General features: G+C 42.6%; 1 protein-coding gene across 4 annotated transcripts in view; it reads left to right on the forward strand.

Moving 5' to 3' along the window:
• Positions 1–15,264, forward strand: part of zfhx4 (zinc finger homeobox 4) — a 354,106-nt gene that overhangs the window by 125,452 nt on the left and 213,390 nt on the right. For all 4 annotated transcript variants that reach the window (XR_015079025.1, XM_085993199.1, XM_085993198.1 and 1 more), the window contains exon 4: positions 6,319–6,550. Coding sequence is in view for 3 of the 4 variants with exons in the window: in XM_085993199.1 (XP_085849325.1) it covers positions 6,319–6,550 (232 nt within the window). In the remaining variant the exon portion in view is untranslated. The remainder of the gene's footprint in view (positions 1–6,318; positions 6,551–15,264) is intronic.

Raw genomic sequence — 15,264 nt, forward strand, 5'->3', positions numbered from 1 at the left:
CAAGCTGTGAGATGTGGGTGTGAGGCTTGCAGCAGTAGTAAGTGTGTGCGGGTGAGGTGAAACTATGAATGTGAGGTGTGAGTTGTGTTTGGTCGAGATTGTTGGTAGGTGAGTGATGGGGGTGTAGTGCATTGCGCAATGTGTGAGGCTTGTGGTGCAGATGGTGTGATGTGGCATTTGAAGATAAATTCACTGACCTTAACCTCTTGTGTGAGGTCATTAAACTTCTTCCTGCATTGCGTCCATGTCCTCGGGGCTACACTGCTGGCATTTACCAGAGTGGCTATCTGCTCCCACTGAACTCTAATCTGTTGCCTGGAGGGCTTCCTGGCCCCTTGTGGAAACAACATCTCTCTCCTGGATTTGACCTCCTGGATCAAGGCCTCTAGTGCTGCATCAGACAACCTCTGTGCAAGCTCTCAACCCTGTTGTGCCATTATTAGAGTTTTCTTCTCCATTGTCTTCCAAGCCATTTCAATCACCTGTTGCAGGCAGATGGCACCTCCCCTGTAAGAAGTGTAGAGTGCCTTTAAGTAGTGCAGGCTAGCTTTAAGCGGTGCTAGCCTCACACGAACTTGGTCCCCCTGCTAAGTGTTCAGCCACTCAGCAGTGCGTTCAGCACTGGGCTGAATGCTACTATCATGATAATCAGCAGGCAGCATAAAGTTTGTGTACTGCCTGCAGTCCTCCGAACAGGCGCCGCTTGATAGCGCATCGCAATCCCTGTGCCCTTTTTGGGGGCTAACGAATTTCTAGGCCTCTGTGTTTCTAGTGGCAGCTTCACAAGGACACCTTTCACTCCTTTAATAACTCTATAAATTGTACTTGTTTAATAACCGAATTAAAGTAAGCTATTGAACTGCAGAACATTCTATTTACTTTGGATGAACTGAAATGCATTTATTTGTTGTTTTGGGATAAATATGTCATCACGGCAGTTCAAGAGTTAACTTGTGCGTCTGTCACAGAATTAAAGATTTTTCCTTATGTGAAGGAAACTGTTTCTATAAATTGTGATTTGTTCCATTCCTTTCTCAGACCACATCAGACGGGTATCTGAGAACAGGATGGGATGGATCACATTGCTGAAGAAAGGGAATGCGTTCCTTGAAACGTTTTCAATGAGAGGATTTGAAAGCTTTGCTTAAAAAAAAGTCAGACACAACTTAAGTTGATTTCCTGTAAATTGCAGCGGATAATTTTCTTATGTGAAAGGGGCTGTGCTATACAGTCTGTGTGTCAGTTTGCTGAAGTAAACGTTGAAAACAACGCAGGAAAAAGAATGTGGCCAAACAAGAAAATTACTCACTACCAGTGGGTCTTGCTAACCCTTAGCTCGGAAAGACTTTCTGAGCTTTCAAAACTACGCCCATCTTTGCTGTAATTTCAAATCCACAGTAAACATAAAAGTTATGCACATTTGGAATGTAGACTTATAAGTAGAATCAGACAAATCAATACAACCACAGAATATTTTGTAATTTATTAGGTGCTTGGACAAATCGACCAAGTGGTTGACTTCATTTTTTTAAATTTAAGGGCAGAAGTGCTGTTGAACTCCTCAAACAGTTAATGCTAATTGGCTAATAAAATCTTCAAAGAGCGGCTTTCCTTGGCATCAATCCTTATGTATGTTAACAAATTTAGAGCTATTTTTTATTATTATTGTGTAACAGCATGTTATACGGGAGTGAAAAGCTGTGCTTCTGGATTGCACAGTGACAGTGAAAGTACATCTGATTTTGGGGGTGGGTGTTGTTGTTGATGTCTCTCAGCTTGTGAATTTGCATTGTGATTTCTGTGTCACTCTGGCTGGCTTTGCCATTCTAATCATCAGGCACCTTTGTACTCGGCTGCGGCATTTTCTCAGGTGGGATCAAGCATGCTTTGGTGGCTTCTAGAGATCCCTGAAGATGTTAGAGGAGGGATTTATGTCAGCAATGCCGGTGATGACTCGGTGATGAACCGTTAAATAAAATGATCTGTCCCCAGGCTAGACTGTTGGTTTCTTGCCAAACAGTAATCCAGTACAATTAACCATCAAAGAGATGGTTGCAAGAGAATATTATTACAGATTGGTATGCAGCCACCTGAGAAAGCAGAGAGCTTTACAAGAGCAGCAGCTGAAAGCGATAACATTGTTGTATTATTGTGTTCCACTTCCTTGTATTTAAATCCTTATTGTGCTGCGTAAGAACAAGCCAAAGCCACTGCACCCATACAAATGTCACCTTCAGTTTGGAGCCCTTTGAAATAACATATTTCCAGGTAGTATTTGCTTTTCGATGGAGTCTGTTTATGCAGTTCTTAAATCTCCAACTGGCCTGCACAAGTAAAAGGAAATAGCAGTCGGCAAAGGTCATAATATAGAACTTCAGTTCTGGACAGTCATTGTTAAGATTCTCTGAAAAGATCCCTTTTAAAAAAATAAGTATAGACCACATTTGGTTATATAATCTCAAGAAATGAATATTAACAGTTTACATTTTAGCAAATATCTGGGTTAAGATATTTAAAGAATGACAAAACTTTTAAAAACAGATATCTTTGCTTCTATGTAGCCTTTCAGTTGTCATTCCATACCTTCCCCACATGAGTTCTAGTATCTTCTTCATGATTATATCACAGAGGTATGCCTAAGAATGCAATTTGGTTTGCTTGAAGTGTGCAGTTTTAGAAGAACTATTTCAGCATTTGTGTAAATTGGTGTTGGAATAAAATTGGTTCAATACTAAAAAGAAATCCTTTCTCAATTGGATTTAGCATTTAGATTACCCACTTGAAGCCTGTTGTGTATATATCTCCATAGTTACAGTGTGTTACCATTATTAAAAAGAACAAAAATGTTCTACAATTGGAATATATGCTGGGAACTGGAAAGTTATTTTAAGGTGTTGTAAATAAACCCGTAATTATCAAGATTCCTACAGCTCATAGGTGACCAGTTTCTGAGACTTGCAGAAAAGACTGCCACCGTAACCCCATAAATCAGCAATTCCAGTGTTTGAGATCCTTAATTTGCAGTGGCTTTTTCTCTGCCAAATTGTCCATAGAGGGAATACAAAAATACAGCAGCTTTAAACAACTGTGCAAGCTGCCAACGGTATGCTGCTGGTTTCAAAAAGAAAACAATGAAAAAATATTTGACTTTTTTTCTTCTTGTTAGTTGCTTATTCTTCCTAGAGAAAATGCACCCAGTTTAGTTACCTTTAGAAAACATCATAAACTCATGATTACCCACACAATTTGTAAACAGAATCCTTGAGAGAATCACAAATTGAAGTAATTGATAAACTGCTTAATCAAGTTGTGCTCTGAGGTGAATATGGACTGCAGGGTATAAAGGAGATGCTGTATAACTAACCCAACTGGTCCATGGATCTCTTTCTCCTGAAAGAAACAAAGATAGCAGTAATTAATGACCCTGACTCTGTGCCAAAAAAGCTTTATTCTGACAATTCCAACTTAATTAAAACTTAAGACATTTCAATAGCCTCAGAAGCCCCTGATGGGGTGAACTCTTGCAGACTCGTGAGAAAATTTTGTAAGTTAAAGGAAAAGATCTGTGTTACCATTGGTGCTATGACTCTAATCCCTGACAGTCAAAGAATCTATTTAGCCAAATCTTTTCTTTAACTGGCTCACACCTGCAGGCTTACTGGCACTTCCTCCACACCAAAGAAGGCGTTTTTGTGTTTTGCGGAAGATCTGATAATAGAAGCCTTGCTGTTGCTTTTGTTTTTGTTCATTGTTCATTAACCTGTGAGTAGTGGAGGCAAACTTGATATGCGCAGCCTGCTTGGGGGTATAACTCAACTGTGAGCTTTTGAGATGGCACAACGTCAGCCCAGAAGGTTTGGCAAAGTGTTTTTAATGCAAAAAGTTGTTCAAATTAGGCCACTCAGCTGACAGGGCACTTTCAATAAGAGTGGCATGCTGTTCTTTAACACATTTTCCTTGTAAAGGATCATTTGTAATTTGCAAAGTTTGACTGTGAAGATTCCTGACACCAGTTCTTCGGGTGGTTCATTTCTTACTTCTTCTTACATGCCTCTTTTTTAATTAACAAGCTTAAGAAGTCCCGCCAGGTATGTCCATCAAGTACTGAAAAGGGCAGCCCTGTTTGTGTTGCATGCAAGTACAACGATTCTTAACAATTGACCCATTAGTTATCAAACAGTAAAAAAGAAGCCCTTGAAATAACATTGGTTGCATACTAATTGAAGTAAACAGTTACAAAATTTGCATAAGAAAAAAAGAGTTTAATTTCATCTCCCCTGTAGAAAGAGCTTTTGTGTATTGTAGACAAAATCCTTCAGTTGCTTCTGTCCCTAACAGAAAGAAAGATGTGATTTGTAAGGGTAGCAGAGGTAAATCCAGGCTTCTCTATTCATTCCAGGGTGTTATTCAGGATGATATTATTTCCTGTTAAAGAAGTTATTTCACAGTAGGCTTGTACAAGAGCACGATGCTTGTACGTACATCTAGTAAGTACAGCGTATACGACACTTTATTAAGGTAACCAGTGCTTGTTCTCGTGCACTGTCGATGTTATTATGTATTTGAGAGATTAACGATGAAAGACCTTCATTTACAGGTGAGCTTCCAAAACTTGAAAGTTCTCTCCTGTTGTGTTTTTAACTGAACGCTGTAAGCTGTGACTCAGCTCTTATTGTTAGCACCAAGTAAAAGACACTGTTTGTCTCGGGATCATAGGCATTAAATTCAAGTACATTAACATGTACCTTAATTTTAATGTGCTCCTTTTACTTAATGTATTTAATATATAATTAATTTTTCACCTAGCGACTTTAATATTTATTCATGTAGCAAGGAATAATGACCAAGGTAAACTACAGGTTTGTGCTCCATGTTTTGAGGCAAGTTATAAGTGCATGTTGAGCCCTGATAGTTCTGTAGTATAACTTTTACTTCAAATAATAAAAGTATTTGTTTTAGCTTTTTTGCTCAATCAAAATAAGAATGATTTGGAAATTCTGCACATTTCTTTAATTCTGTTTTCCAATATTCATTGTCAGAAATTGAGAAAACATATCTTTTGCAAATTGCACGTGATTAAAAAAAGTTTGATTTTGAAAGCTGCAAAGGGGCCTCAGCCCTCAAAGGGCACATCGCTTATTCAGAGCTGGAAGCTTCAGATTTGCGTGGGCCGTCTTGTAAATATGCTCTCCGTCTTAAATTTTAAAAACAACGCATTCGAACAAATGCTAAGTTTGAGAAATGAAAGTAACCCTATTTAGCCTCTGACATATACTACTGCAACTAGATCTGCTTCGAGCTCGAGCATTACATGCTGGGGGAAAAATTCAACATTTCAAATATATCTGATTACAGCTTATGGGAAGAAACTGATGGCTCTGATTCCTGTGGTATCCTTCTTTTACACAAATAAAGATTGTAGCACATGGAGGTCATTGAGATTATGCAGTAAATAAACTGGTTCTGAATGGCAGTGCCTGCTGACTTAAAAAAATAATCAAATCAACATTTCTACAGAAAACTGCTTAGAATTTTACTTTGTTTTGTAAAATAAATAACAATATGTATAAGTAAATGTATGAATGTGTGCAGCAAACGTGTGTGTGTGTACATGTTGGTTGAGTATTTATTTGCATGTGTCAGATATATAAATGTATGTGTACACTGATTGTGTTTGTTATACATGTGTATGCGTACTGTATGTGCTGAATGTAGCTATATGAATCTGTGTATGCATTTCTGTATGTGTATTGGATTCTTATACTTGAGGTATTTTAAAGTAAAAATACTTCCTACTTCTCACAAATAATTTCCAGAGTTCAACATTAACCTATTGCAGCCTAGTAGCTATTAGAGTATGAGTTATGACAAACAATCGTGTAGGATATGGAGTCCTGTAGGATTTTCAATAGGATAGACTGTAAGATATTTTAGGCTCTCGTCAGTCACCGGGTGTTTTTGATTAAATCTGATGTTGATCTTAATGAAAGGTCATCGTTTGACATTTGGTTATCTTGTATGTTTTTTCTTTAGGTTGGTTCTTTTTAGCCTTTAAGTATTGCTGGTTGCTTGGTCAGCTTGCATAGTTTGGTCTTTAGTAACACTAAGCAGGCCACCACCCTGATCCAAACAGTGGATTAAAGGCAGCAGTTAATCTCTCTTCATGGGTATCATCTTCTGTTTGAAATTGTGAAGAAACAGGTTTCCCCACTCTCTCTGAGAGTCCATTCTAAAACAATGTTTATAAGCAGGAATAACAGGAGAGAAGCAGACTGTTCCCATTACTCTCATTGTCCTCTTTTGGTTTTGTTTTTTCAGCACTTACAAAAGCATGAGAGTGCGGCGAACTCCAAATCTTGCTATTACAACTGTGGCCTTTGCAACTACACCACCAAGGCCAAACTGAACCTGGTACAGCACGCGCGGTCTCTGAAACACCAGCAGACAGAGAGCCTGCACAGGCTACAGTTACACCAGCAGGGGCTGGCACCAGAGGAGGACAATCTCAATGAGATCTTTTTCGTCAAAGACTGTCCACCAAATGAGCCTGGTGAGTACCCACAGCTGGCTGTCCTGCAACCAACCATCTATTTCAGTACCCAGAACTTGTCCTGCAATGTAAAACACGTTGGTTTCTAATCTCCCAGACATGAACATGTTGTTCCCATTAAAGCCTTCTTTTTATATCAGTAACATACGCAGTCCTGCATGCAGTGACATCTTTAGCAGGCATGCAGGAGGTTATGAAACTCTACCTTGGGAGGATCTCACAGTGAAATTTTTCCCCCCAGAGTGAGCTTTAATTTCCTTTCTCATGACTAAAGCAATTTGGCTTTCATTTAAAAGTTTCTTCGCTGCCAGCAGTTAATAAGTGTAACAGGACTGTAAAACGTTCAGAGACAAAAAAAAGATTAATAGTTTTATTTGAGAGGGACCTGTAATTTAAAACATAAGACTAGTCAGAGTCCATTATTCAATAATTCTAATATTAACGATACCTTCCAAACCGAGCGGCTAACTTGTTTTTGCTTTGGTTGACCTGGAGGAGGGAAACTGCTAACACGTTTTGAATGGCATTCCAAAGCTGAATTAATCTCTGTTCCCTAAAGTGTCCTGTTTATATATGAAATCCAGAAACAGATGGTCATGAGCTGAAAACCACATGCGAAACTTTCTGCATTAAAACTGCCCACATTGGAATTAAATGAGACGTCTGTACTTTTGGCTTTAATTATAACTGGATCAAAGGTGATGCAAGGATTGGGTGCTCAAGAAAGGCTTATTTAGATAATGGCTGTTATGCACTTTAAAATCTTTACATCAGTCCTGGTTGAAATAAAGACTATTACATGTGAGAAGTTCAGATTTTGGTAGTCAAAGGCACTTTTATTTATTGATTAGCTTAAGCTGTTAGGGCTGAAGTTAAATGTTTTACAAAACCTGCTCAAAGTATACAGTTTTAAATAATCTCAGTGAAACAAGCGCAATGGTAGATTGTTGAACATTGTGTAGTCAAAGGATCAGCATATTGGTCTTATAGTTGTGTCTGATTACTTTAATCCTTTATGATCCAAGCTGGACAAAATATCTTAAGCATAAAGAACTAAAAAAGCCAAATATACAGCTGGTTTGTGTTGAGAAAGCATAAGAACTTGGAATATACAAATTAAAGTGAATGCAAGCATCCTTAATTTTATTGTTTTTTTTTCATTGCATGTCTTGTACCTGTCAGGATTTCAGTTAGAAAATACTTTACATATTAATATCAACATGAAAAAGATAAATTTGAATGTTAGGAAAGAGCTTGCATTGTTGTCAGAAATACTGGGCTCGCACACTAGAAATTCCCCTTTGCAGACAGCAGCCAGTATATAAAGACACCAATGAACACGGATATCTGCTGCAAATTTTACAGTGATTCCGGTTTTTAACAATTTCAAAGGTGGGATCTCTTTGCAACTATCTGGAAAGGACTTGTTGAAATTCTACTGATACGCCACCATATTTGAGAATCCTTTGATGTGTCAGTGCTGAACACAATGGGCCCATGTTATGCATTTCTGTTGGGGCAGCACACCGTGGAAGAAAGGGCTACTACTTTGCTGGCCTGCAAAGCAATTTTCCATGTTTCAGTTCCTACATCGACTTTATTAACATCAAGTTGAGGCATAGAGCGGGTAGTACATCATCAAGTAGATTTTTTTAAGAGCAGTGTCCCAAAGTACTGTACAATCTACATAATCTTCTTTTAAATTCTATCTTCTAAAGCACTAAGAATTGGCAGAACCAATCCTTGGCCTCACCTAAGGTCACCATTTTGGCTCATATGTAACACGGCAGCTACAACTGCACATCTCATCCTTATATCCATGTCTCGTCTCATGGCAATGCAGAAACTCACTATCATTTTTCCATTGTACTTGACCCTGTGGGAGCCTAAAGGTCAGCTGGACCAGGGTAATTAAGGGTGCACAGCCCTAATTATATTGAAACTTGTGTTGAAAATAATAAGAAAGTAATTTAGAAAACAACATTCCTAAAAGAAATGAAGGTAAATAATCTAATTGGAAAAAAAATTAACATGAAATTAAAGTGTACCATTTCACCAAAAGTATTCTTGTCCCTGGAAGAGGAGAAGTCTAGTGTGAGATCCAAATTTTTGTAAAAGTTTTGATTGTTATCTGCAAATATAAAGGGGTGACAGCTCCTTTACTCACCTTACCTAGAGAGTACAATGCACTACCGTAATTAACACAGAATAGAGGCTTCACCGTTCTATCAATAAAATCCAAATTGTGTTAAATTTCCATACAAAAAAACTGTTGTACTTGGCTGTGAGCTGAATCTCCAAACAGTCAGCACTGAGATTGCTCCTGTGCCACACAAAATATAACATCTGTTCTAGTGTTTGATTTGGAGAGTTAATTTTTCACTTATTTGTACAATTTGGAGGACAGGATGGCCTAAGAGAAAAAAATATAGGCCGGAATTATTCCATTGCAGTGCATGTAGATTTGGAGGTGGGTCAGCTGTAAAAATAGTGGAAATAGGCAGCGTGTCGGGACCCTGCCGTCATCCCGCCTTTTACTCGGGTGCATTTCCTAGCTCGCCACAGACCTGACCGGCAGAGGTGGGCGACCTAATTCAACTCATTAACTGCTTGTTATAAGACCCTTAAGAGGCTTTTTAACAGCAGCTTCTGAATTGAATGGCATGAGCACGGGAAACACGCAGGTCGGGAACCTTGCCTGTGAAGGGGAGGCGGAAGCTCAGTGGCCATTGTTCGAGTGCATTAATTGACAGCTGGGAAAACCACATAAATACACACACCTTACACCTCATTAGTTGCCTAAGGGAAAGGCTCTTGCTGACTCCATTTTGTGCACAGATTTAGGTCTCTGGAGTGTGCAGGTCATTTCTGCAACCTCGGAAGCCACTCTCAGCACATTGCTGCTCAGTATTAGAACCTTGAGGGATTGTCCCTCTGATCACTGCTTGACCTGCTATCTACGACATCAGCATGGGTGCTGCTTATACTGTCTCACCTTGGTCCTCAGAATCGGACCAAGATGAGCCCCACCACAAACAACACCAGCAGCACCAGCCACACCAACAGCAGCAGCAACCACAACACCAGCCTTCTCCTCAATGACCTGATGCTCCACAGGAGAGAGGGGATCAGCGCAGGGCTGCACCACCCTGGAGGCAATACCCCCAACACAGGGTATACAGGCAGAGGATGAGCTTCCTCAACATGACGAGCAGCAGTGCTAAAGGAGGCTCAGGCTATCGCGCCAGGTCGTCACAGACAATCGCAGCTTACTGGAACCAGACCTGCTGCCCAGAGAACCTGGTGGACACGCCTTACCAGTGGTTGTCAAGGTCACCAGCGCCCTCAATTTCTTTGCCTCAGGCTCAGGATCTGCAGCAGTCATTTGTGGCATCTCGCAGTCGGCCGTCCACAGATGCATCACCCAGGTCACCGATGCCATGTTTCACAAGGCAGCCAATGATGTGAACTTTGCCACTGATGAGGCCAGTGTTAGTGAGTGGAGGCTCTGCTTTGCAGCTCTGGCTGGCTTCCCAATGGATGCAGGACGTCATCGACTGCACATATGTGGCCATCAGGGCACCCCCACATCAACCAGGGGTGTTTGTGAACTGCAAGGGCTTCCACTCTCTCAATGTGCAGCTCGTCTGCAACCATAAAAAGATCATCATGCATGTGTGCACTAGATTCCCTGGCAGCTGTCAGGACTCTTTCGTGCTGCACCAGTCCACCCTCCCTCGGCTCCTCGCTCCTCCAAACAGACTTACCGGCAGGCTGCTTGGAGACAAGGGCTATCCGCTAAAGACGTGGCTCATGACACCCTTGAGAAGGCCAAGTAATGAGGCCGAGGAGTGTTACAGTGAAGCCACATGTCCACCAGATGTGTCATAGAGCAAACAATAGGCATGCTCAAGATGCACTTCAGATGCCTTGACAGATCTGGAGGAGCCCATCAGTACGCACCATCCAGGGTCTCCAGAATCGTTGTTGCTTGCTGCGCACTGCACAACACAGCGCAGCAGCGAGGATTGCAGCTGCATGAGAAACGTGACGCACATTACACAGTCTCTTCAGAGGAGGAGCAACAGCTGGAAGATGAGGATGAGGAGCAGGAAACAGGTGGCGATGGCACCAGCAGCAGTACATATTGTTGCCCGGGAGGCCAGGGATGGCCTCAAAATGGCCAGATTTACTTAACTTGCTCCAATCTACCCATATGGCTGCCACATGCTGTGCTAAGTCCACCCCCCCTGCAACAACACCACAATGTATCCCTACAATAACTAACTCTTCTTTTCACCCAAAGCCCCATTGCTCAAGGTCACGTAATGTCTCACCATTCACTTCAAGTCACAAAGCCACTTCCAAGGTAACAGGCAAAAAAGACCGGCAAGTAGTGAAAATAAAGACATTTATATGTGCCATAACAATAACGGAACCTTAACAATAACATTGCTTTATACACCCATGTGCATACCCTTGTGCATCTAGGATTGTGTCATTTTTCATTTCCGAGTGCTTCTATGAGGTGCAACCCCTGTGGCTTCAGCAGAGGTAGAGGCAGGCTGCTCACTTCCCTGCTGTGACTGGTTGGACACTTTTGGCGGATGTCCTCTGGGTTTTGGAGCTTGTGATGGCCCCGCCAAAGACTGTTACTCCTGTGACTGTGCAGTGGCAGATTCAGCCATCGCGATCCAAGGCAGCATGTAGGGCTCTGACTGAGGGGGAGGCAGTGGGGAGAGTTGGGAGCGCTTTGAGAAGAGCCCCTACTTCCATGTCCCCTCTCAGCATCATCCCTCTCATAGGCCACCCGCACTTCCCTACTAGCAAGGAACTGGCGAGCACCTTGCTGCACAGCAGTGGGGTGATGAGGGCCCAAGTCTACATTTAGATCCTTCCTAGAGAGAAGGTCTATGAGCCTCTGCCCCCTATTCTCCAGAGATGGCATGTGCTCTTGTGAGTGGCGCTTAAGCTGCTCCATGCAGGTGGCCATCCTTTCCATGGAACAGCACATCGTTGCCATCGCCTGCGACATGGTGGTGCTCATGTTGGAGGTGGACTCCTCCATTCTCTGCACAGTTGCAGACATTGCAGCTGCAAAACCTGCCAGAGCTTCCTGCATTTCTTGCTGTCCCTCCAAGACCACCCTCTTTCTGGATCGCCCCCGAAGCTTAGCGTATGCATACAGCTGAGCAGAGCTTGGAGCGTCCTGCGCCCTCCGGCGAGGAGACTCCACTGCTGTCCCTGTCAACACCATCTGCTCTTGCTCTACTCTACCTTGCATAGGACCCACCGAGGTGTGCGTATCTGCGCTAGTGCTGGGTGCGCTTGGGTCTGTTGATGGTGTACCCTCAGAGGCTGGATGCTCCTCTGAGGAGTTGTCTTCCTCCTCCAGCTGGACAATGGGGGGGGATCTCTTGATGGACCTGTGGGAGAGTAAAGAGATGACTTAGAAATGTTATATTAAGAATGGATAACGTTACCATTATGCACGTGATGAACGTTCACTGGCTGCTGACAGCAGTCACCATATGAGTGACTGCTGTATGCCATCTGGCTGTATGAGCTGTAATTCTGTCACCAGGTTGCTGAGAGGCCCCGCTCTCTCCAGCTCCCACCTTCAGCAGCTCTGCAACTCTCAACACCTCCAGGGCCACTTCCCCTGCTGTAGTCAAATTATTGAAGACTGGAGGGCCAACTCCGGTTCTCTGTCTTTCCCTGTTGTTGTGGACTCTTCTCCTGCAAGGAGGTAAAGAAGAGAAGTTTGAGTGAGAGTGATGGAATGACTGTGAGGAATGGATGGATTACATCTGTAGAGGGTGACTATGAGGGAGTGGGGTGCCAATGCCAAGTGGCCTCCTTCTGTGGTGTTACTTGCTATGATTGCTTTAGGATGAGGGTGAGTGTGAGGGGTGGTTAATCAGATGGGGGTGTGAGTATATACATAGAGAGAGAGGGACCTGGAAGGTATGTTGGTGTGAGGAATGATGTGAAGGAGTAGGCGTGGGAAGGCAGAGTGATGAGGATGTGGTGACACAAACATCAGGATGAAGGTGCGCTCACCTTTCCTGACCTCATCAGATCACTGAATCTCTTCCTGCACTGGATCCAGGTCCTCCTCACAACCTCCCTACTGCTGCCTCCTCCGCAATTTCAAGCCAGGCCCTTTTTGTCTGTTGGGGAGGTCTCTTGCGCCCATCTGCTGGGAAGAGGACCTCCCTGTGTGCTCGTACTGCCTCCACCAGAATATGCAGCGAGGCATCTGTAAACTGGGGTGCAGCCCTCTGTCTTTGGGTATTCATGTTTTTATGTTCGCAAAATAAATCCAAACTTTACAATGATGCTTACACACTCCTTTACCAACCTTCAAATGAGTTGTGTGCAAGGCTGCTTTAAAAATGGACGTTGGAAATGAGTCATCAATGACATCATCAGACCTGCACCCTTTAATAGCACTGGGAAATGCGCAAAGCTGACTTAATTGGGGCCATTATGTTAAAGTCGCACTGAGGAGTGGGCTGATCAACATATCACATTTCCGACCCGCTACGCAGCCAGCACGCACCCGACCCTGAAATGAAAATTCTGGCCATAGAGTAGTCATAAGTAATGGAAGTTTTACTTTTATAGATGTTGCTCTGATTGGAAATATGAGGATTTGTCTCCAGTGTCAGAGGAAAGTTTAAAATAATGGAGCTCCCCTCAAAATCTGGAGGTTGTGCAAGAATGTATAGACTGAACATAAGTCAAGTGGGCCTTTTTATTCCAATCATTGAAGTGGTCAGTAGAAGAGGCAGACCTTCACTATAAATGGCTGTTGGAACATTTTTCTGAATAAGAGTGCACAGACCAATGGAGTCAGGGAAGCTTGTTATTTCTCAACAATTTTGATAACATCCTTCTTTTCTTAGTTGGGGAGCAGGATGGTGCATGGGGGAGGAAACATTAAAAAAAATCAATTTATGTTTAAATTCTCAGCAATTCAGATGGTTAAACTAATTTATTTCAAACCTGCTTTCAGTTTTATACAATCTGCATTTCCTCCCATCAGAATGAAAGGAAGCAAAGCTTGTGTGGATTCCAAAGTTTATAAAAATAGTAGTCTGCTTCCTTGCTCTCATTTATTCACATCATGTCTCACCTTTCTGTATAGTGCCCACATTTAAATGTTTTTGATCATCCAGCAAGATGGTAAAGTGCAGAGAAATTACTACAAATGTTAACTGTTATTTAAAAATTCAAAGGAAACATTTATCTGCCTTTCTATATAACATCAGATTGTTAAGAAACAGTAAACCATTCTTAGGCAGGAATTATACTTTTCTGAACATTAAGTATGCTCCCTATTATCACACCTCAGTTGAGTAGCCTTTTTCACTTATTCTGCCTAAGAGAAACCTTTAACTACTGACTCAAAGCTTGCTTTCCCAGCTCTGGCAGCTTGTCAAATAATCATGAATACTCTTGAGAACAAAAGTTGCATTTGGAAACAAATCAGTAAAAAATCAGACACTGAGAAGAAAGAAATACAAAATGCTTTGATTGTTCTTATTATTATTTGTTACAGTATGACCAGTCATTAAAGCAGGGCTGATAATGGAGGACAGTGCTGAAAGGTTTACTTATACTGAGCGTGTTGCCTTCTGCCTTACATCTCAAGGGCCATCCTAAATCTCAAGCAATTTCAGGCAATGCTGGTAGAAGGAGGGAATGTTTTCATACACTTTGGCCGAGAAATTTGATTGCATAGAGCCCGTTGATTGGGCGGTACGGGTGCCATTTTGGTTCAAAAATGGCATCTGAGCAGCATTCGCACAATTCTGGTGTGGGCCGTGCCGGACGTTATCTTAGTGAGGGCAGTAGTGCCAACGCTGGGAGTGTGTGGCAGAAGTATGTAGAGTAGGCAGATCATGACGTCAATCAGTGTGCAACACTGATTTGATGCCAGCTCTGCCATTTTCATCCTCAATGCTGGAAGTAATGCCCTGTCTTAACCTTACACAGCTGAACATGTGTTCGGCGGCTGCAAGGACCCACAACCAGCAATATTTAAAGGGATCTTCAACCACTCTCAGGTGAGTTGCTGATTAATTTCTACGAGCTCTGTTGAAGTTTGTGGAAGTCTAGAATTGTTCAAAGTTGGTCAGGTGACAGGGAGTGGTACTACAAGTGGAGAAGGCCTTGGTTCTGACTTCAAGGGTTCTGGTCAGACCACTTGCTCCCAGTCATCATTGCTCTTGGCCTGCAGCATGACGGGGAGATGGAGCAGAGACAGTGGAGAAGAGGACAAGCTGCTCACAGAGGGAGGAGGGGGAGAAGGGCTCTCAACAGGAGGCCTTGCCCACCCAGTGTCTTCCAAGAGCAATTCTCCTACCACAACCTGAGCCAGGAGCAGAGTCTGAGGCGTGGTCATGATGCTTTTGTTCTGCGCCACTCCGCTGCTCCCTCAATCTTTGAGCCACCAAGACAAACCAGAGGGTGGCTACTGGGTGACAAGAGCTAACCTCTGACCACCTGGCTCATGACTCTGCTGCACAACCCAAGCACATGTGGGCAGCATGCATATATCGAAAGCCATGCTGCTACATGGAATCTGATAGAGCAGACCATTCGTGTCCTTAACAGCACTTCTGCAGCCTGGTCCGCTCTGAAGGAGCCATGCAGTACTCACCAGAATGTGTCTCAAGGTTTGTCATGGTCTGCTGCATGCTCCA

The sequence above is a fragment of the Somniosus microcephalus genome, chromosome 7, assembly GCF_052327205.1.
Source record: "Somniosus microcephalus isolate GS21.2 chromosome 7, FLI_Smic_1.0, whole genome shotgun sequence".
Lineage (NCBI taxonomy): Eukaryota > Metazoa > Chordata > Chondrichthyes > Squaliformes > Somniosidae > Somniosus > Somniosus microcephalus.